General features: G+C 41.0%; 1 protein-coding gene across 3 annotated transcripts in view; it reads right to left on the bottom strand.

Moving 5' to 3' along the window:
* Positions 1–21,997, bottom strand: part of MMS22L (MMS22 like, DNA repair protein) — a 94,107-nt gene that overhangs the window by 62,534 nt on the left and 9,576 nt on the right. For all 3 annotated transcript variants that reach the window (XM_077303717.1, XM_077303732.1, XM_077303726.1), the window contains exons 5-11: positions 20,572–20,624; positions 17,737–17,824; positions 17,480–17,657; positions 14,472–14,565; positions 10,268–10,398; positions 3,723–3,836; positions 1,983–2,162 (exon numbers count right to left, since the gene is read on the bottom strand). In XM_077303717.1, the coding sequence (XP_077159832.1) occupies positions 1,983–2,162; positions 3,723–3,836; positions 10,268–10,398; positions 14,472–14,565; positions 17,480–17,657; positions 17,737–17,824; positions 20,572–20,624 (838 nt within the window). The remainder of the gene's footprint in view (positions 1–1,982; positions 2,163–3,722; positions 3,837–10,267; positions 10,399–14,471; positions 14,566–17,479; positions 17,658–17,736; positions 17,825–20,571; positions 20,625–21,997) is intronic.

Here is a 21,997-nt window from a genome sequence, read left to right as displayed (position 1 = left end):
AATGAAGTTTTAAAAGAATGTTTTAAATTCTTTGTTCTATTTATTCGGAACTCAGAAACAAATTCGTGATGATTTAATTCAGACATGCCAACCATGGTTATGGTTAATGCTAGCCATACATTAGTACCCAAATGATGGTTTCAGCTTTGAAACATACAGGTCTTACATAATGACAAACCATGGTTATGATGGGGATCCTTATGCTCACATACTCTCCCCTTTCCCTCATGTGCAGCTCAGAAATTAATCTCACCCACTTTCATAGCAACTAAAATGTGTTGCTACCCTGGGAGTACAGGTCAAATCAGACACTGTGCCAAAGTCAGGGTTTGCAAATTCACTTCAAAACCATGCTTTCTGATTCTGGTTTGCTGGCCAGTTAAGTGCTACAGCTTGTAAATTCAGGCATCTCGTAAAGCTAAATATGAGTTTCCTTTTATTATGGTTTGGCACAATTGTTTGAACTAAGCCAGTGAGAATTATTTGGTTGATAATCTGCCACAACCCACTTCCACTGTATTCTCTTTGAAACACCAGACTCATCCCATATGCGATTCCAAACCATTTTCACCTTCCCATAATACATATAACATACCACCCTAACATTTGTGCTACTAGTTGCTAAAAGAACACATGTACAGCACTGATTTTATGTCTTAAAGACTGCTTCCCCAGTTTTTTAGCCATTCACATCATGCTACTATGACATAACTTGGGCTGCAACTTTGTTAAAAAATACTTCCTATAGACTCAGTGTGCAAAAACCCCTAGTTTCTTCTCCTAGATCACCTGTTGAGCTGCTAAGCTGCTCAGCTGGAAACCACTCTTTGCATATCTTACAAAGTAGTCATTTTAGACAATTCAAAGGCAAGAATGTTTAGCTTGAAGTCATTCCGACTATATTTCAATAGCCCTGAGCAGTGTTAAAATTGACCCCTGCAATGTTCAAAAGTGGTTCTATTCAAGACTTATTTGGTTTTAAAATGTATGACTGTAGCCTTTAAGGATACGATAATGCACTGTTTTTTAGGTGGAAAAAACATGTATGATCTATACATCCATTATAAGTTTTAAACAAGGCTGACTGTTTTCATGTGGACGGAGAAACTTGACAACTTCTCATCTTCAATGCCACCATGCATCACCACATTACATATATACTCATTTTGTGCTATGTGTGGTTAAGCATACAGCACCTTTTGAAAGCTCATAAAACAGGCATATTAAAATTTCATACTAATCTCAGACTGCAGTAATATCCATTACAAATCCAGCTGTTTTCATATCAAAGTCATATCAAAGTCAAGAACTGCTGTTCATAACCTAAGTTCAGAAGCAAGAACCTTCAAAATGGAGAATGAGCTATAGACATTCTTATTGAAAGGGACAAAGAACAAATCTGAACTATATTACTAAATAATCTGAGGCAATTTTGTCAGTTTTGCAAAAAGAACAGAAATTCAGTTATTTACAACTGATAACATATGCCAGGTGAAGGCTTAAAGGCATCGATGACTTAACAAGTGTCGGACTGGAACAATACCCCAGTATTTTCAAAACATCTTATTGGTCTTTAAAATGGTGTTGAGTCTGCAGGTCAGACTCATGAACATGGTTGCATCTGCTTTGGCCCTGCATTTCAAAGGGAGAGAGGACGAGTTGAGTGGACACAGTAGTTAGGCTTTAGAAACTGCAGTTCCTTGCCTGACCAGTGGTAAGAAGCAGTAGGAAGAGAGTAGGTGGATTTATTCCCGACCCACGTTTCTGGCTCAGAATCATACTCCACATCAGTCCCTACTTCTTCCTCTGTGCTTTATTTAAAAAGGCAGCCTGCAGCATGGCTTGGAAGAACCTCTGTTCAAATTCATGGCCACACAAATAATATGCAGCTATTTTGGTCACATGAGCAAAACAGGTATGTGAGGTACCACAAACATAAACATTAACTCTTTTACATGCGCTTAAGGAAAAACTAAACCTACCTTTTCTTTCACATTTCCATTGTGGTCAAAATGGTAAAGTGATGAGAGATGTGTTATAACCCACCAACTAAAACTCAATGGATCCTTGCAGAGAACTGACTCAAATGCACACCTTGCTTCCACATGGCTGCTTTTATCAGATACATTCTTTAGAATTTTATTCATCCAGACCCAGAAAGGCTGCAGAGACAAAGAAAATGCTTAACTTTATTAAAACCGGAACACAATCTTGAGGCCTCCTGGAAACTTCAGCGAAACCTTAACCAGCTTCTTCATTCCTTTACCAGACTGTAAATAGCAAAGGGAGGATTTCTGATTGTCACTTTGGGGGTCTTCAAAATGGTATTTTTTAAAGCCAAAAGGGAACCTTTCATATCATTCTTTAGAGGGTATAGTAAGTAAATCCTGACGCGGCGGCCCTGCTCCTTTTCTGGTGGCAAAGCCTCTCCCCACCGCCAACTCACCAGCCAGTCCTGGCCACTCGGCCCTGGAGTGACACTCCGAGTTTTTATCATGGACTCGACCCACCCCTTTCTCTTCCCACATTCCCCTTACTCTTTTATTTATAAAGAAGATGCCTTCCTAATCATAGTTTACTTGCTCTGATGGGAGAAAAGAACTGCTTTTGCAGAGCGACATTTGTGCTTCCCATCTTACTCTAATGGGTAAATAATAAAAATTTAATTGACTACTGCATTATTGGACCAGGACCTTTCAGACTCTACATGGAAAATCTGGTTTACATAAGATGGTATTTCAATCTTGTGAAGCAAAAGGCAGGTCAACACACAGGCCAACCAGGTTTAATCTACAGTTAAAAGCGCTCACATTGCAAGTGCCTGGAAAGATCTTTTAGAGCAGTGGTCCCCAACCTTTTTATCACCGGGGACCACTCAACGCCGGGGACCACTCAATGCCTTTTACTGAGGCCCGGTAGTGGGGGGGGGGTAGTTTACTCCTCTACTCTCAACCACTGCCCTAACGCTCTCTGATCGCTATGGTAATGTTTAAACATCCCTTCAAAATAAGATACAGACACGCCACAACAATGAACATAAGGAACATTTTATTTTCATGGAAATTTTAACTCATGACAATGACAAATCAATGGGAACCCTGAGCATGTTTCTCTGCAATGAGATAGTCCCATCTGGGAGTGATGGGAGACAATGACACCCAAAGTGTGTTGTAAAGGGCCGGGGGGGGGTGAAGTAAAGGGCCGGGGGGGGGGGGAAGGCGTCCTTTGGGACGGACCTCCAATTAGATGAAGGACCACCTGTGGTCCGCAGCCCACAGGTTGGGGATCGCTACTTAGAGGATTATACAACCTCAGGGAAGATGGAGCCATCTATGGCTATGAGACATGACAGTAAAGCAGATCCTCTGTTTCAAGGCATACACCTATGAACTGCAAGTTGAGAGAAGGCTTTGGCTTTTGTGCCACTAATTTGAGCCCCCTCCTTGGACACCTGCTTGATCACTGTGGGAAACAAGTATTCTGTAGATAGACGGCTTGTCACATCTACCAAGGGTGCTCTTATGCTTTTTGGGCAAAAGGGTGATAGGAACATTGGACTTACCATGAAAGTTCCTTTGAGAAAGAGAGGGCATCTTTGCATGGGCTCAGTTAATTTATACACCATAAGCACTTTGGACATTTTTTAGTCTATTAATATCCAAAAGTTTCAGATGTAAATCTTTATTAAAGGCTACTGAAGCTGGGAGAGCAACTTTCCTTACCTCTGTAAGCGATCCTTTACTTCTGTGGTCTAGCATGTGAATAAGCAGAACCCACAGCTCTTTTATGCAGCTACAGGGATAAGGGTGAGTACTTAGAGCTTCAGAGAGCCTCACCTGTAGAGAATAAAACATTATAACTGGAAATTGGTAACAAGATTTATAAATAAACCAGAATATGGTAGATTCATTCAATATTCACACAGTTTTGTGGGCCAAAGATAATTTTACGTGAGAACGTCACTGGAATTGTGCAAAGTAGCTTGGATAAGTCAATGTAAGTCCCTCTTCCATGCCTGGAGTTTTCCAAAAAGTATGCAGAAGTTCTTAGGACATTTTTCAGTTTGTACTTCTTTCTCTACCTTCTTTATCCCAGGCATAATTTTGCAAATCTTTGTAGTAATTTCTTCAAGCTAAAGAGTCCTAACCTCTTTAACCTTTTTTCATAGGGAAGGTTTGCTAATTATTTCCGTTTCCCTTTTCTGCACTTGCATCACGTCAATCCGATCTTTTGACACTCGTCCTGAAACCAGCAGTTCTGGAGTGGCTAAGCACTTCCCATGTTCCACAGTGAAGATAGAGGCAAAAAACTACATTTAGCCTCTTTACTGTTTCCTTATCAATCCTTTAACCTCCCTGGTCATCCAAGGGCCCCAGTGCCTCCCAGGCTGGTTTTCTGCTTCAAATGAATTTGAATAAAGTGTTTTAAATGCTTTTTGCAATATGTTCTTCATAGACCCTTTTTCTGTCTGTTTGTACTCCCTTTTAGTTACCTAATTTGGACTAGGCTTCTACTACTAGAAGGAATCCTTATAGAATCATAGAGTCGGAAGGAACCATACAGGCCATCTAGTCCAAGCTCCCTGATCAATGCAGGGTCATCTTTTATTGCTTCTATTATTTGGTTTGTTAACCATGCAGGCCTTTTAAAATATCTATTCATATCTTTCCTAACCGGAGGTATGCATTTTATCTGAGCTTTCAGTATTGTGGCTTTAAATAATCTCCAAGCTTCCCAAAGGGATTTGACCCTTTCAGTTTCTTCTTCTCAAGTCCCCATGTTTGAGAGAAATTACTCCTTTCAAAGTTAAATTTGGTTGTGTTGCTCTTTAAGGACAATTCTCTCAGGTCTTGAGCATTACTTAGGGCCAAGTCCATGATCGTCTCCTTGTGGCAGATTCAGTGATCATCTGCCTCAATGCATAGTCATTGTGAGTATCTAGAAACCCAATCTCTTTCTCCTGACTTCAACATATATTGTCCCAAACAATGTGGGGCAAGTTAAAATCACTTATTATGACACAGCTATTTTTGTCTAGCTACTTTTCTTAATATTTTTGCTGTTTTTAAATCATTCTTTAATTTTTGATCTGGTGGGTGATAACTCCTGGAGTTAAGCTTCCTTTTGAGCCTGCTATTTTTACCCATAGCAAATCTGTAAGTGAATTTATTTCTCAGATTGCCAATTTACTGGGCTGCATACTGTTTCTGACATACAGAAGTATCCACCCCTTTCTATGCTTATTATATCCACAAGGTAGGCAAGTCACCATGTGGTCTTTACTCAAATATTAGTTCAGTTATAAATTAATTGCCAGTGAATATAGTAATAACTACTTGCATACATAGCTTTAAAAGGTTAGACAAACTTATACAGGACAGATTAATAAACAGTTACTAGCTATGATGACTAAAAAGAACTTTCATATTCAGAGACATTAAACCTCTGAATACTGGTTTTGGGAGTCAGCATGAGAGGATGGCCCTTGTCCTCGGCCCTCAAGGTCAACAGGATGTGAAACAGGATGCTGAACTAAATGAACCATTTGTATGATCCAGCAGTGTTCAATAATGTGGATACAGGGATAAAAAAGTAGCCATATCTACTAGAAATTATTGGAAGTCATTGGGATTAAGTTGAGTATATATTTCTGATTCCCTTTGAGCATGTGTCTTTTTCAGACATTCAAAAGCCATTTTTGTCATGGAACGTTATCACTGGTTTTTAGAATAGTCTTTCCAGAGAATTATTTATGGCTATTCTAATCTACCCTGATAGTGTCAAATTGAGAACTTGTTAACATTAAGTTTATTTGGACTTTGAAAAAATAAGGAAGGAAATGGGCAATTAACTGAACCAAGTCTTACATTCATCTCACTTAGCAACCAGAAGGAAATAATATGGAACTGATCACAGGACCAGAACACTACCATGTAACAAACAACTCCTCTATAAAACAAATATTTCAATGAAAATCGATATTCCTTTTGTACTAGTTTTCTAAAGATCTCTAAACCTAAATTGAACTCAAATATTTCAGTCTCAACATCCTTGCAGTATCATAAGGAAACACCAGACTTAGAGTTATTAGGAAATGTAGAACTTAGCAATATACTTTTAAAAGCATGGAAAACTTATACATAATAAGTATCTGCTGTCCTATTAAAATGTCTATTCAACAACTTCAGTGTTTTCATTACCTATCAATACAGTATCTGCTAAAACCTTTAATTCAGCATTTCGGTAAAAATTACATTCTGAAAAAATATATTAAGTTGCTGAACTATAATCAGAACGTGATCTGAAACATTTTCCCCCACCTTACTCTATTTTATTCATATTTTAATTATTTATTTCATTATTCTACTTTATTATTATTCACATTTAATGGCAATTTCCAGAAGTTCACATATATTGTTTAGAGATATCATAGAATATTATTTGGCTTTGAAAATGTAACTCTTTTTATGTTATAGAAGGAAAGATTGAGATAGGTGACCTTGATTTTATTATTACTCTCCTATATTCAAGCCAGGAACAGTTGATCTGTCATATTACTATGCTGCTATTTTATATATACTGCAGACAAGACACATTACAGTGAGCCACGTTTAGCAGATGCATACTGGAAGCAATTCCCATATGGTCTATTCTCAAACCAAATCCGCACTATCCTTTTAGAATTTAAAGGTGTACAAGGCTGGGTAACCTTTTAGGCCAACAGTTAAAACAAAGAAATGTTCTCAAAAAATCTGGTTACCTGTAGACATGCTTTATGTGCAATTCTTCTTGATCACAACACTGCATTAAGTTTTACTCTCACAGGGACATAGAAAGATTTACTCAGAGAAGTCAAAGCAAAGACATGACAAAGACCAATTTTGTCTTTCACTAAACCTAAATTTTCTTCTGGTCCAGGTGGAGAAATAAAATGAAATGAGTCATCCCAAGGAGTAGCTTTGCCTATATTACAATGCAATTTTTAAATTAAGATTTGTGTTTAACACTAGCAGAGTACATTGGTCACACACTTGTTTCTGGCCATCTTGAAGTATTTCATCGTCTGCTTTTCTTTAAATACTTTATTTTAATAATGACTTTATTTTTAAATGCTCTGCATAGCAACATAAAAGTGGGTGTAAGTTTCTGGAAACCAGAGATTTCTACATCAGTATAACTTTTAATCTCCTTTCTAGTGTCAGTATTGTCAGGAGGAAAAAAAAAGAGTTCCTTGCCCTGATCTGTCTGAGACAGACTGGATAAGCAGAAGTACAAAACAGCTGAATGTTTTGGGCATGGAATTTGAATTATGGCAATAGGTATGAGATGAAAAGCAATAAGCACATTGTCTGATGCTGTTGTGAAGGCACTAACACCTAAACCACAAGGCCACATTTCCTCTGGAAACCTATATGTGAGTAAAATGGCAAAAACAGAAGTCAGGCAGTTCTCCTACACTCCTTCTAAACACTGGTAACTAAAACCACTTCTAGTCACACCCAGTGTCTACTCAACAGGTATCCCAGGGCAATATCTCTAGGGACACTGGCTTTATCTAATCACAATCAAATAACTTGAAACACAAAACAGTGCTAATTTTAGACAAATAAGACAGAAACATTATCCAAGATTTATCAATTGTGATTTATTTTCAGCACGACCTTGCGCTGAATAAACAACACAACCATGATGCAACTTACTAAAGAACAAAACAAACCGCTGCTATTTTGAAACAGTAAACTACTATCTCATGAGATGTTAGTCTGCCATTTTTAATCAAGTGGGTTTTACTGTGATTCACCAGTAGGTGGTATTATAGCCACATCCAGTAACTGGATACCACTCCCGTTTATTTTAGGATTTTAAAAAATTTCAGAGCACTTCACATTGTGTTTCAGCACATGATGCTTGCTGTTCCACCTCACACGGAGTTGTCTTAATTCACTGGTTAACAGTCTTATTAAAAGAATAAAGTTTGTGTAGTTTGACTCTTGCATGGGTAGCAGGCATTTCATACATTTAAAAAATATCCTACACTAAGCTTCTCTTGGGAAATTTAAAAGGTGTTCTAATAAAGTGCCGAGACTGATAAATTATAGATAATGCAAAGCAACAGCTGCAATGTGACATTCTGCCTAAGTTGCCTCCACAGTTGTTCCATTCAATAGGTGTTAGGTAATTTAGAAAGGTTTAGAATGTACCCGCTTGCGTTTAAAACTGGCCAAAAATATCTAGAGGACTGCTCTAAAAAAAGTTATGCACCAACATAAGTCAAACTGTGAACCAGGAGAAGGCAAAAACCACTCCATTCTTATCTATCAGTCTGAATACGGAGTTGGTATTAAGGGCAGAGCCCTTCAGTGATTTCACTTGTTGTCTGGCCAGACACAGAGAGTCTCCATCCAGCAGTGCAGAATTAACTGGGTGGAATTGATATTGTGGGAGTACCAGATGGTTTTGTTCTCTCATTCATATTCCTTAAAATATATAATGAGCCTGCTGAATGAGATTATTTAGAGCTTTGGGTCAGGTGTCATTCATATGCTGATGACATGCAGCTCTACATTGCATTATGCACCTTAGATCTGAACCAGTGCTTTGAGACTGTGGTCAGCTGGGCTAAGGCTGAACCAACTGAAGCTGAATCCAGACAAGATGGAGATAATGCAGCTCAGGAAGGCTGATATTCTAGAGGGACTGAATTCTCCTGTCCTAGATGGAATGATTCTGGCCTTTTCAGAGTACTCAGGGACCCTGACGCAGCTTGGCAAGGATTGCTTTCTGTCAGCTGCATCTAATTTGTCATCTTTTTTGTTACTTACTCAACTGATTGGGCCACACTAATCCATACTTCTGTAATCTCCCAGATGGATTACTGCAACATGCTCTACATCAGGGGTAATCAACCTGTGGTCCTCAGATGTTCATGGACTACAATTCCCATGAGCCCCTGCCAGCAAAAGCTGGCAGGGCTCATGGGAATTGTAGTCCATGAACATTTGGAGGACCACAAGTTGACTACCCCTGCTCTACATGGTGCTGCTCTTGAAGACAAGATGGAAACTACAACTGATCCAGAATGCATCAGCCCAAATATTGTCAGGGGCTAGCCACTGGGAACATGTGTTGCCTATTTTGAAACTGCTACATTGGCTGCCAGTCTGTTTCTGAGTTCAACTAAAGGTGCTGGATATGACTGCTAAACACCTTCATGTCCTGGTGTGCAAATATTTGAAGGATCATCTTTTTCTGTATACCTCCTGCATCAACTATGGTAATCAGGCCGCCATATGTTGACTATCCCACCACTTAGGGTAGCCTGTTTGGCATGTACTAGAGTGTGGTCCTTTTTCCATTGTGGCTTTGGCTGTGTGGAATAGATATCCTGAAGAGGTGAGGCCCTTCCCCGGAGATCTTCAGGAGGCACTGCAAGGCATGCCTGTTTGCCAGGACAGCCAACTTTTAAGGGAGGAAGCAGGGAGAGATTTGAGAATTGCTATTTTAACCTTTGGCCTTAGCTTACTATGCATTGACTATTGTTCTAAACTGCCTTGAGCCAAAATGAAAGGCAGGAGATAAACATTTTAAATAAATAAATTTCTGCCAACCTGCCTTTTATGCAAATTTGTAGTACTTATTTTGCGAACTTATTCTGATTTTGTTATTGGGTTACACAAATTAGTTTTTACACATGGTATTAAACAAGAAATTAACTTGAAATCCTGGGTACTTCCAAATTATTAGCTCATTTACCTGCCCAGGAGGTGAATAGATAAGTCAGCTTTCAAAATGAACAAAGCAATTCAACAGCAAGAAAACTGAGATGTACATAACTTTTCTTAGCAATATCTGGTACAGCCGGTATGGTGTAGTGGTTAGGAGTGCAGATTTCTAATCTGGCATGCCGGGTTCGATTCTGCACTCTCCCACATACAGCCAGCTGGGTGGCCTTGGGCTCACCTCTGCACTGGTAAAACTATTCTGACTGAGCAGTGATATCAGGGCTCTCTTAGCCTCACCCACCTCACAGGTGTCTGTTGTGGGGAGAGGAAAGGGAAGGCAAATGTAAGCCGCTTTGAGCCTCCTTCGGGTAGAGAAAAGCGGCATATAAGAACCAACTCTTCTTCTTCAGCACAACATAATGGTTTTAATCTTTAATCCACTACCAACCTTCTGGTAGGCCATATTGAACCCCAATAAGAATCACAGTCCTAGCACAGTCATGAAATGGTGACAATACAGGAAAGGGATAAAAAGATCATAATACCTTTGCATATCTGTTAATTGACAAACTTATCAAATCATGTAAGAGGTTCCCACAGTGCTGCTCAAACAAACTAATGTTGGTTAAATTTTCACCTGTTAAATTGGTAAATTTATGAGCATATACAGTTTGCCCTAGAAAAGAAAAATGAGAGAAATTTGTTTAGTTTAAAAACAGTAACAAATCCATTATTGTTCCAAGAACAAACACAAAAGCGGACATTTATTACTTAATGTAAGGAATGTATAATACATTTTACCCCCCCCCTTTTTTTTTTTTTGCTGCGAGGAGGAGTTTCACATTGTATGACTAGTTCAGTGCTACAGTTCTGATGCCTGATTTGGAAAATCGTGACTCTCGTTATCGTGCATTTTCTCCCTTGCTGCTCTGGCAAAGCACAAAGCTTCCGCTCCATTCAGCTAGGGTGGATTGCATGATTACGCATCATACCCTCCTCATTAGGGAGCTTTTTACCTTGTCAGAATGGATTGAAAGCAACCAAGGTAGAGTAGAAACCATGCTGCTCAGATAACACTTTAACTGGGCCTTAGTGTCATTGCACTGCAGTATTCTATTCAAAGAATATTCACCTATAAGGGGAAATCTGTAAGGTAAGAAACGGTCAACATTCCAGTGGTGGGGTGTGTGTGCATATTTCTCCAGGCTAGGTTTGGATACAGTCTTTTTCTCCCATCCTTTACCAGATCTCAGACGTCTCTTCCTTACTTTACTCCATTTGACATTTCACATAAGATTTCTGAACTTCTATGATATTGCCAGGCCTTCCTGGACATCTTCTCTTTTTTACCTGATTATTTTAGTAGCATGACCTAGCAAAACCCCTGAACCAAATGTCACTACACTATACTATGTACATTACCATGAAGACCTCTGAAGGATACAACCCATGGTGTAGTAGCAGGAGGGACCAGCAAATTGAAGGAAAACTTAGAACAGTACAGATTGGGCAAAACATAGCATCACTCTTTGGGGGACTGGACTGGGCTCTACGAAAACACAGTGAAGACTGAGCACCACTAGAGGATATTGTCAGCGATCGCTGCTCATCTATCAATGAAAAACTATAGTAATCTACAAAATAGCTAATTAGGGTTGGGCACCTTGGTGCTCGAAGCAGCCAGTCTCTCCCGGTGCAGCTAGCGCTGTACCGTTGCGAAGGGCGGGGGGGAAGGCACGGGCGTCAGCGCACTGGCAGGCGCACACACGCAGGCGCGGAGCTCCATGCCCGTGTATGTGTGCCCACCAGCGCACTGACGACCACGCCTTCCTTTCCCCCCCCCCTGCAGCACGATGCTGGCTGCACCGGGAGAGACTGACTGCTTCGGGCACCAAAGCACCCAAACCTAGCCAATATTAGTTTTATTATTGAGCATCATGAGGTAGAATATAACCCGTTTAATTGAAAAGAACATTCATGAAGCCTCCCCAGACTGAAAAATATGAATCTATGTTCTCCCACTTGTAGGCTGACACTGTACCAAAGTGAAACCAGACCACTTGCAAAATATGGCCCATTTTTTAAAAGCTGTTGGACTGAGAACTATTCTCTTTATTCTTAAATCTTAATTCTTATTTTTTTACCTAAAAGATCACATTTATTTATTGCCCTCAAGTCACAGCTGACTTACAACAACCACATTGGGTTTTCTAAGCAAGAGACAAACACTGCATTGTTGTTGTTGGGTGTGAAGTCATGTCCGATCCATCGTGACCCCATGGACAATGATCCTCCAAGGCTTTCATGTCCTCTACCATTCCCCGGAGTCCATTTAAGTTCGCACGACTGCTTCAGTAGTAATCTACAAAATAGCCAATTAGGGTTGGGTGCTTTGCTGCCCGAAGCGGCCAGTCTCTCCCGGCGCAGCCAGTGCTATTTTGTTGTTGTTGTTAGGTGCAAAGTCGTGTCTGGCCCATCGCGACCCCATGGACAATGATCCTCCAGGCCTTCCTGTTTACAGCATCGGACTGTCTTTTCACCTCCAGTTACCTCCACAACTGAGCGTCCTTTCGGCTTTTTTGTAGATTACTACAAAACATTGCATAGTAGTATTATATAAATATGCAGTAGTTAGAAGAGTAAATTAATTCATCTAGTCAATCAACAGCCAAGAATGACAGATCTTAAGATATTTTAGCTGCCTAGTCACTAATGAGAGCTTTAAAATAGTTTGTTTACAAGGAGTCTGTTTCCATACCCTGCTTTTCATTACCCGAAGGAGTCTCAAAGCAGCTTACAATCACTTTCTCTTCCTCTCCCCACAACTGACACCTTGTGAGGTAGGGAAACTGAGAGAGACTGCATTGTGAGAACAGCTCTAACAGGACTGAGACTAGCCTAAGGTCACCCAACTGGCTGCATGTAGAGGAGCGAGGAATCAAACCTGGCTCACCACATTAGAAGCCACCGATCTTAACCACTATATCAAGCTGGCTTTAAGTAGCCTTTAGAGTTCACTGGCCAGCATGGCATAATGATTATAACATTAGACAGAGATCCAGATTCAAATCCCCACCCAACCATGAAGCCGATTGTTCTTGGGCCAATTACTCTCTTTTAGTCTAATTTCACAGGGTGATTGTGAGGATAAAGCAGGGGAAGAGAACAACGTATGCAATCCCTGAACTGGAAATGTGAAAGCCTGGGGAAATAATGAGGGGGGGGGATTTTTTTCTCCCCTTTCCCCCCAATGTTTCTGCTGGTTAAAAAGCTGGAGAATTGCTGAAATAATTCCTATGCTATGAAATATTTCTCTATTTTAGAAGTGAAATACTTCTTAAAATAAGGTTTTTCATAAGCATATGAATTCTAAGACTAAGAGGTTTTGCAAACTGGCCAGTAGTTATTTTCACCCAGGTCTTGGATTGTACATGAGTGGAAAATTTTACTCAATCAATAGGACAATTCCCCTGAACGTGTTAATTGGTTTAAAATACGTTACAAACAGACAGATTGACCACTTGATTGATTTAGAAATTAGGTTGCACTGTAAAAAGGTATTGATGAATTGATTTATTAATTCAGTTAAAAATGGTGATGGTCACGTATAGATGAATAGATCCTGTCTGATTAAAACTTTAGAACAGACGAAAGAACTGGAAATAAGCCAGAAGGGCACTTCTTGCAGCCACTTGCATAACGGTGGCTCTTCCGAAGGATGGGCTCAGTAGAAGGAAAGAGAGATCCTAGAGGGCCATCTCAACCTCTACTTCACAAAAATTCAAGCTGGCTCCCACAATTTGCTAACACATTAGAAACACTCAGGGGGAAATTATTTTTTTGAATGTCAGCTATTCTTTTATTTAATTGTTTACCAGTCTAGAAGTGGCTCTCTTCAAATAGATTGCCTTCTGTTTTTAATCCAGTGGCTGTTCAAGAGCATCCGTATATTTTCAGTTTTAAAACTGTTTTTCTTTTAAAAGATATATACTGACTGGATGGATGTTTTTGCAATACACTTTCACAAACTGTTTCTTGCCCTTATGTGTGTTCCCTTCCTCGTTTTTTTCATATAAAACCAGTCATGAAGAAATAGCAAAGTAACAACACTGGTACCTCCCCCCCCCCTTAACATGCCTTCAAGGAAATGAAAAACAAAACAAATAACAAATAGTAAAATACTAAAATATGACAAAGGAAATAGTGTGAGTGTGAGTGTGTGTGTGTGGGGGGGGGAGATAAGCCTCCATTAAAAAAATAACCATATACATTTAGTTGTGGCTAAAGTTTTCTGCCAGTCCTACATAAGGACAACCAACCTATCAGAATATGTACTGATTTGTTAAACTATTCTCAGGTGAAGATATGTAGCTGTGTTTGTCTGTTCTGCAGAAAAGAGAAAGAGCCCAGTAGCTGCTTAAAAACTAACAAAATTTGTGGCAGGGTATTAGCTTCCATGAGTTATTGCTTGCTGACCAGCAACGCACAAAAACTCATACCTTACCTTACTTACTAGACTCTTTTCTATTCTCAGGTGACTGGCAGAAAACAAATGATATCGTTAAAAGATCCCAATAACAATGTGTTATGAAATTTGCCTTTGTGACCTAAAAGAAAACAGATTTTTCCTCCAGGAGACTTAGGTGGTCAAGAATTTTGAACAAAACAGAGTTCATGTCCCACTCAAACAAGGGCTACCCACCAAAGAAATTTAGAACACTAATGTAACAATAAATCAGGTAAACTCACTTGATAGTTTTTCATCCAGAATATGAAGAATTTCCAACACTGACCAGTGAATGTCTAAATGGAGATGCAGTAAATGCCATGATGGAGGAAATAACTGCAATTAACACAAAATATTATGTAAAATTTAAAAATGATATTGCATTATTGTTTACTAGATTGTGGCCCACACAATTAAAAATCACTATCTTGGCTACATATCTCACAAATGGATTTTATATTTGTCAGAAATGGTTTGGGGAAGGGGGAATTGTAACAGGTAGGTGGATTCTAAGTGGAAAAACACCCTTATTTTGATGTAGCTCAAAATAACATAATTTACATTTTAAAAAACTTGCTCAGTAGTGAGCACTACAAGGATAAGTTTGCAGAGCTCAAAAATCAGCTTAAAAAAAAAGCACATGGATTATGTATTATCACACTGTCCATCATGCTCCTGTATTGCTCATTCTGTTTTCAAGGTAAGAATAATTTTTGCTGTCATGTGCATTTAGGCATTAAAACACAATGGCTTGGACCCAGCAATGAGCAAGCAGGAAATATAAATGACTCAGCTCAGTCTGCTTCTGCAGGACCTTGTGTAACATTTATTTATTTATTTATTATATTTGTATACCGCCTTCCCCGAAGGCTCAGGGTGGTTCACAGAACAGAAGCAATACAGATAACTTAGATTAACAATAATGAATGAAGTGAAACAACAAGCAACATGGAACCATGGAAAAATTAAACACTGAAGTAATTCAGACTGATAGCCCAGGGGGTTGGGCAGAACTGCAGTGGGTGGCATAGGAGGGGGCTCAGGAGGAGGGCCCTTGAGAAGTGATTATACAGGTTGACCTCAACCAAATGCCTGGTGGAGGAGTTCCCTTTTGCCGTCCCTGCAGAATAGTTCAAGTTCCATCAGGGCCCTGATCTCCTCTGGGAGCTCATTCTACCAGGTGTGGGCCAGGATGGAGAAAGCTCTGGCCCTGGTTGAGGCCAAGCGAGCTTCCCTGGGGCCACAGATCACCAGGAAGTTGGAAGTGCTAGAGCGTAAGTCTCTTTGGGAGGTGTAAGCAGAGAGGCGATCCCTCAGGTACACTGGGCCCAGATTGCATATGGCCTTGAAGGTGATAACCAGAACCTTAAGTCTGATCCGGAATTCAACTGGAAGCCAGTGCTGGAGGATTGGCTGAATGTGGGACCTCCGATGTGTTGCTGTGTTGCATTTTCCACCCTATATATTATAGTGCACAGAATTTGGTTGCACAAGATTTTGCACAAGCAGAAATGTAAATGGAGCTACAATAAATTTGTCTTAGTAGAAATGGCTGTCACACTTTTTAAATTTATTTCTAACTTGCACAAGAGCTCTGGCACATGCAGAAGTTTTGTACTGGATCAAAACCACTGTATTCCAACAGTTGGATCATGTAATATGTCAGTAAAAGGTGCTGATTACTGATCTTTGACTTCCACCACTGTCTGAAGAAATACATACTATCATTACTAGCTGTCCATACTTCTAGATGCCCCAAGCAATCATGCTGTGTTGTAATAGTGGAAGAATTCAGTATTATATGTTCTAACAAAAAAAGCACCAAAGGGCTGTGTGTCTCCATGGCCCATTATGCACACATTGGATAATGCACTTTCAAAGCACTTTAGAAACAGATTATCCTGCTCCACACAGGAAAATCCAGCTGTAAAAGTACACTGAAAGTGCATTATCCAACATGCGCATAATGGGTCCCTGTGAAGACCCATGTACACATCAGTTCTTAGTCAAAGGTGTTTTATAGATTAGTGCAGTACACAAAACTGCAGGGCTGCATGTATGGACAATTCAAACATCACTTTCGGGAGGCTCTGACTAAACAACCAATTAGAATAACTGGCCTATGTGATTCTTCCTTAAACCTTACATCACTTTTCTTCTTCCTTTCCTTTTTTTTCTGAAATGCTAGATAACTCCAGCCTTTATTTTATTTTAGAGAGAGAATAACAGAAAAAAAAACAAAAGATTATAGATCATAACAAGTCAATTCACCCTACTAATATATTTGTTAATACCTATACCTATCTGGTAGAGCCTCTTGTGGCGCAGAATGGTAAGGCAGCAGAAACTCCGCCCATGAGGCTGGGAGTTCAATCCCAGCAGCTGGCTCAAGGTTGACTCAGCCTTCCATCCTTCCGAGGTCGGTAAAATGAGTACCCAACTTGCTGGGGGGAAAACAGTAATGACTGGGGAAGGCACTGGCAAGCTACCCCGTACTGAGTCTGCCATGAAAGCGCTAGAGGGCATCACCCCAAGGCTCAGACATGACCCGGCGCTTGCACAGGAGATACCTTTACCTTTTTATACCTATCTGGCTAAATATCTGTAACCGCACCTGTGGAGCGGTATAAATAAAAGGCTAAGGGGTAAAGGGGAGGAGAAAGGGGCGGGCCAAGTCCGTGATAAAACCTCCTCTTTGCAGCTCCTGATTGGCCCCTCCGAGTGGCACTCGAGGGCCAAATGGCCAACGGACCTTGCCCGGTGATGGGGCTGTCCCTACAAGAGCAGGCCCACCGCATCCACACGGCGGACCTGCTCTTTGCCCGCCGCCGACACGCCCACCTTGCCTGCGGAGGCAGCGGCGGCCTGTGCTTTCAGCCGCCCGTTACTGCAGGGGCCCACCCCGCCTTTGGCGAGCTGCTGGAAAAGCCCATTTTTATAAATGGGATTTTCTACTAGTTAATATATATTTAGTGAATATATATATACCTATCTGGCTAAATATTGTGAGAAATACCCCCAATGTTCTTCTTCAAATTCTTCTGCTGTTCTTCCATTAACTAGATTAATAAGCTTTGCCCTTTTGGCCAGTTCTCCCAACCTTTCTATCCAGTCTGTTATTTTTGGTCTATCTTCTTGTCTCCATCTTCTTGCAAGTACCATCCTTACATCACTTTTCTGACTTTAATATCAATGTACTAAAATATTATGCACCCACCCATTCCCAAAAGAAAGTTAAAACAATCAAAACCTTTGCTTGAGACTGAATGGAAAATCCTCCTAGGATAGAACTAGGGATTTCAAATAGGCGTCCAATGTACAAAGTCAAAGAATGGAGTTCTTCGACAAGCAAGGAAGGGAGCTGAACTTCTTGCTTCTCAAATGGATGCAACAGCTCATCATCTTCTGTCTTGAGTGGTTCCAGATACCTGAATGAGTACATCAGCATGGAATATCATACAGCAATAAATGTATAAACTTAAACAAGAATTGTGTCAGACATCTCACCTGAAGATGAAAACTTTCACATACTGCAGGAATTTAATGCACTGCTGTCTGATATTATGGGCCTCCCAGTGAAGGTTTGCAGCCTGACCTGAAAGTAATAGACAAATGCCGAGCGTGAACCCTGCTGTGCTGTACTGATATGGATGGACATCTACAGACCTGAGTGGATACACCACATTCACAAAGAAAGAAAAGGGAAAAAAAATAAGAACTATCTCCTAAAAGGTTGTCTGAGCATTGAAATCTGCTTCAGTTCCAGAGGAAATAAAAGCCAGGCAGAGTTATGAACCAGATACCAACACAACAATTGAAAAGCTTGGGCATGCATTTTGCTGTCACACAGAGGCAATTTCAAATTCCTTTGCGCAGTAAGTTGTTCCTACAGCAATTCACCATACACCTCACTTAAAAAACAACAATAACCAAAGACCTGCAATGCCAGAGAAAAGATCATTCAAGCCACATAGCTGGCTACATGGAATTAAAACAGCACCCAACTGGGTTGCATAAAAGCTGCACTATATTATATTGACAGTTTCTTAACCAGAGACTCAGCAAGTGAGACTCTTGCTTGGGCATGGAGTCAAAAATCTAAAGCCTCAGCTGAAACAGAACATTCCTGAACTAGCTTCAATCCATGAGCAGGGCTATCCTATCACAAAAAGTGCTCTGACATCATCATCTCACAGATACTGATGTTACCTCCTGGTACTAGCATTCAGAGGTTTTACTGCCTCTGAAGCTGTGTTGGTCTGCAGGAGAAGAGCTACATTTGAGCTAAGTAGCATATTAGAGACCAGCAAGATTTTCGGAGCATAAGGTTTTTTATTATTATTATTATTAGATTTATTTTACGCCCCTCCCTTGCGGCTCGTGGCGGGTAACATCCCAGAATCCCCATTAAAACCCCATTAAAGCAATAATAACGTTACCAATATTACTGGCATGGCAAAGAACGGCAGCTCAACTTCCCCCCCTCCCACTACTAGCGGGTGGAGAGGAGGTCCTGATGATGTTTTAGTTCGGGTCCGAATCCCAAGTCCCTGGGGGGGGGGGGGCATAGACCTTTTGAAAGGTCAAAGCTCTTTCTGTCAACTTTGAGTAGAAATGGAGGTTCCAGAGTTCTGACATCCCAGTCTGAAGGTGGGAGGGGTGCTGCAAAGAATGCAGGATGCAGAAGTACAATACGAAATGTAATTGGCTTGGTCAGAACAGGAGAGAGATGCTTAGGGACAGAATTATTATCTGAAGTGAAGCAAGAATCCTATGTCCCTATTCAGGCCTGAATGGGGTTTCTAGGTTATGTGTGTGTTCATTATTCTAAATTTTTGAACAAACTCAAGTTCGCAATCTCATGTTGTAATCTCTAGCCTGGATACATACCCCACACTTTCTATAATGAACACAAATTCATTTTTTACAAATTTATTAAAACATCTCTATCCCACCTCTCATCATAGGTCAAGGTGGCAAAGAATTAGGCTTGCTCTTTTCAGCACTCCTTGGTCATACAAAAGAATAACAGCCTCTCTGGATATCCTTAAAGATATCCTGGATATCTTTAAAGAATTTTTGATGTTGTTTGTCTTGATGCTTTTTGCAATCCACTCTTCAAATTAACTTTTTGCATGGGCAATTATTAACTTACACATTTCAACCCAGGTCTAGATGCGGTAGAGGGAGGTGGCAGGGGGGCCATTTAGATGGAAATAAGTGTTACCCTTGGCCTCAGCCATAAGCCAGGTGGAAGAGCACTGTTTTACAGGCCTTTTGGTACTTTGACAGTTTTGAAAGAGCCCCTTATCTTGGCTGGCAAGTCACTCCACCAGACTAGTGCCAGGGCAAAAAAAGGCCAGGGATCAGCAGTGAGTTTGCGCTAGCAAAGTGAAGCATTCTTCAGGGGGTATACTTGGAGAGGCATTCCCTAAGATTGGGGTGCGAGGGGATAAGATTCTGAGAGGCGGTCACTAATTGTACACATTTGTCACCATTGTGACTGATATTGAAAACAATCAATTAAGAGTTCAAAGCCAGCTGCTATCTCCCCTCATTTTCCCCATTAATTACCAATACAGATTCTTTTTCCATTCAGATGTTAAGATTTGTCATTTTAATGAGAGTCTCCTTATAAGGAATTTCCAGTATATCATAAACAGTACCAAGATGCTGTTTAATTTTCATGCCTAAAGGTAAAGGTGTCCCCTGTGCAAGCACCGAGTCACCCTTGGGGTGACGCCCTCCAGCGTTTTCTTGGCAGACTCAATACAGGGTGGTTTGCCAGTGCCTTCCCCAGTCATTGCCGTTTTACCCCCCAGCAAGCTGGGTACTCATTTTGCCGACCTCGGAAGGATGGAAGGCTGAGTCAACCTTGATCCGGCTGCTGGGATTGAAGTCCCAGCCTCATGGGCAGAGCTTTCAGACTGCATGTCTGCTGTCTTACCACTCTGCGCCACAAGAGGCTTTAGTGCTATATTATTGAGTTTACTATTACTATTTTACCAGTTCTCATGGTACCATTCTAGGTGGAGTTACAGTTAAATCCAATGAAATCAGTGAGTTTATAAAGACCTAACTCTGCTTAGAATACCGCTGTCACTCTTCAAATACCAGCAAAGTTAATGAACACAGCTGTGGGCTGAATCCTAAGTTATTCTTCTCATACAAATAAGGGCTTAAACTTTTTAACTCAAGCTGCAGTCTCCTGCCCTGCATGCTGTTCCTGGGGGTTTTCTGAGCCAGAAAAGCAGCTTTAGTGGTGAGAGACGTTCAAGAAAGATATATTTAATGTACTGGAAGGCGAAAAATGGACAAAAGACAAGAAAAAATTAAACTTACCAAAGTCAGCTGAACTTGGTTGAATGAGGTTTTCCAGCTTGTACATTAGTTGCCTAAGAAAAAAATATGGTTGAACAAAGTTCACAATTTCTGCCAATTCCTCCTGCCTACTGTTGCTGTGACCTCTCTCATACCATTCCTCAGAGTCCACTATCTCCTAAGAGCAGTGTTCCATGGAGAACAGTGGGAAGAGGAAGGCAGGGACATTCCAATACACCACTGGAAAATTTATTCTGGATCCAACCATTTGTACCAAAACACACAACACACATTTCTCCTCATCAAAATAAAGGAACAGTTGCTACATCCTCAAAAAAAATCTAATCAGTAATCAAAGCTATTGGTACCACATAGTGGCTCTATATAATTCCGAAGAGCCACTATGGGTGGAGCTGTGTCTGGGCCCTGTTTGGGTGTCCAGACACCACTTCCACTCCACAAGCCCATCTACACGTGGCCAGCAAAGCTGGCCGCACCTGGATTGGACCGGCCGGTGGAGTGCCCGCCACCAGTACCCCACTGCGAGGTGCACACCCAGCCTCGTGCCCACATGCTCCCCATCACCCAGCAACCCTTGACCAGCATGCTGCTCCACCCAGCCAGTTGCGGCGAGGCCCGAGAAGCTTTGGTGATGCGGCGGCGGCAAACTGGCAGAGGCAGCAGCAAGCCAGCGCTGCAGAAGTGCCAGGGGCATTGTCAAGCCACCGCCGGAGAAACAACAGAGGCATTGCCAGGCTGGCAGAGGAGGAGTGGCAGATCCGGCAGCAAGCCTACATCGTAGGAATGGAGCTAGCCCGCCCCACCAAATTTGCCAGGGGAAGGTGAGAGGGAGGGAAGGGAGGCCGTTCCACTCCTCCCCAGCCCTGGCACTCCATGTGCCCGCCACCTCCCCCCTACAACCGTTATCTTGCTAGCACCTGCTGCATTCAAGACTGCAGCGGGCTTTTTTTACTAGTGAGTGAATAAAAAGACAGGGAACATTTGCAGAAATGTACTGGCATGCCCATCAAATCCTACAGGTTCCAACCACTCCCTAGAACTATAGAGCATAATTTGCCTTCAAATAAGAGGATGCTATTTACATTTGGGATCTAAATTGTTGTTCACTCATGATGTTCACTGAGTAGCACTAGCCATATTCCTCAGCTTAACATGAAGAAGACTATAAGGGTAAATAATTTATAATAACACTTTATCCTCAAATCTCAAGGAAAGAAGGGAAGTGCTGTAGTAATACATGTCTACATTTCTTATATTGAGGAAAAGACTTATTTTGAGAGGAATGAGAAAGCCTATGCCTTTAACAGAATAAAGCTGAACAAAGGATAAAGGTGACATACTACTTTGCTTTCCCAAGCTGTTGTTTGCTTAAATTGCAAAGCCACTAGCAACAAGGATTAAATCACACATTCTTACAGATCCCTAG

This window comes from Paroedura picta, chromosome 1 (assembly GCF_049243985.1).
Source record: "Paroedura picta isolate Pp20150507F chromosome 1, Ppicta_v3.0, whole genome shotgun sequence".
NCBI classification, from domain to species: Eukaryota; Metazoa; Chordata; class Lepidosauria; order Squamata; family Gekkonidae; genus Paroedura; species Paroedura picta.
Note: the sequence above shows the minus strand (reverse complement) of the source record. Positions and strands in the feature narration are given on the sequence as shown.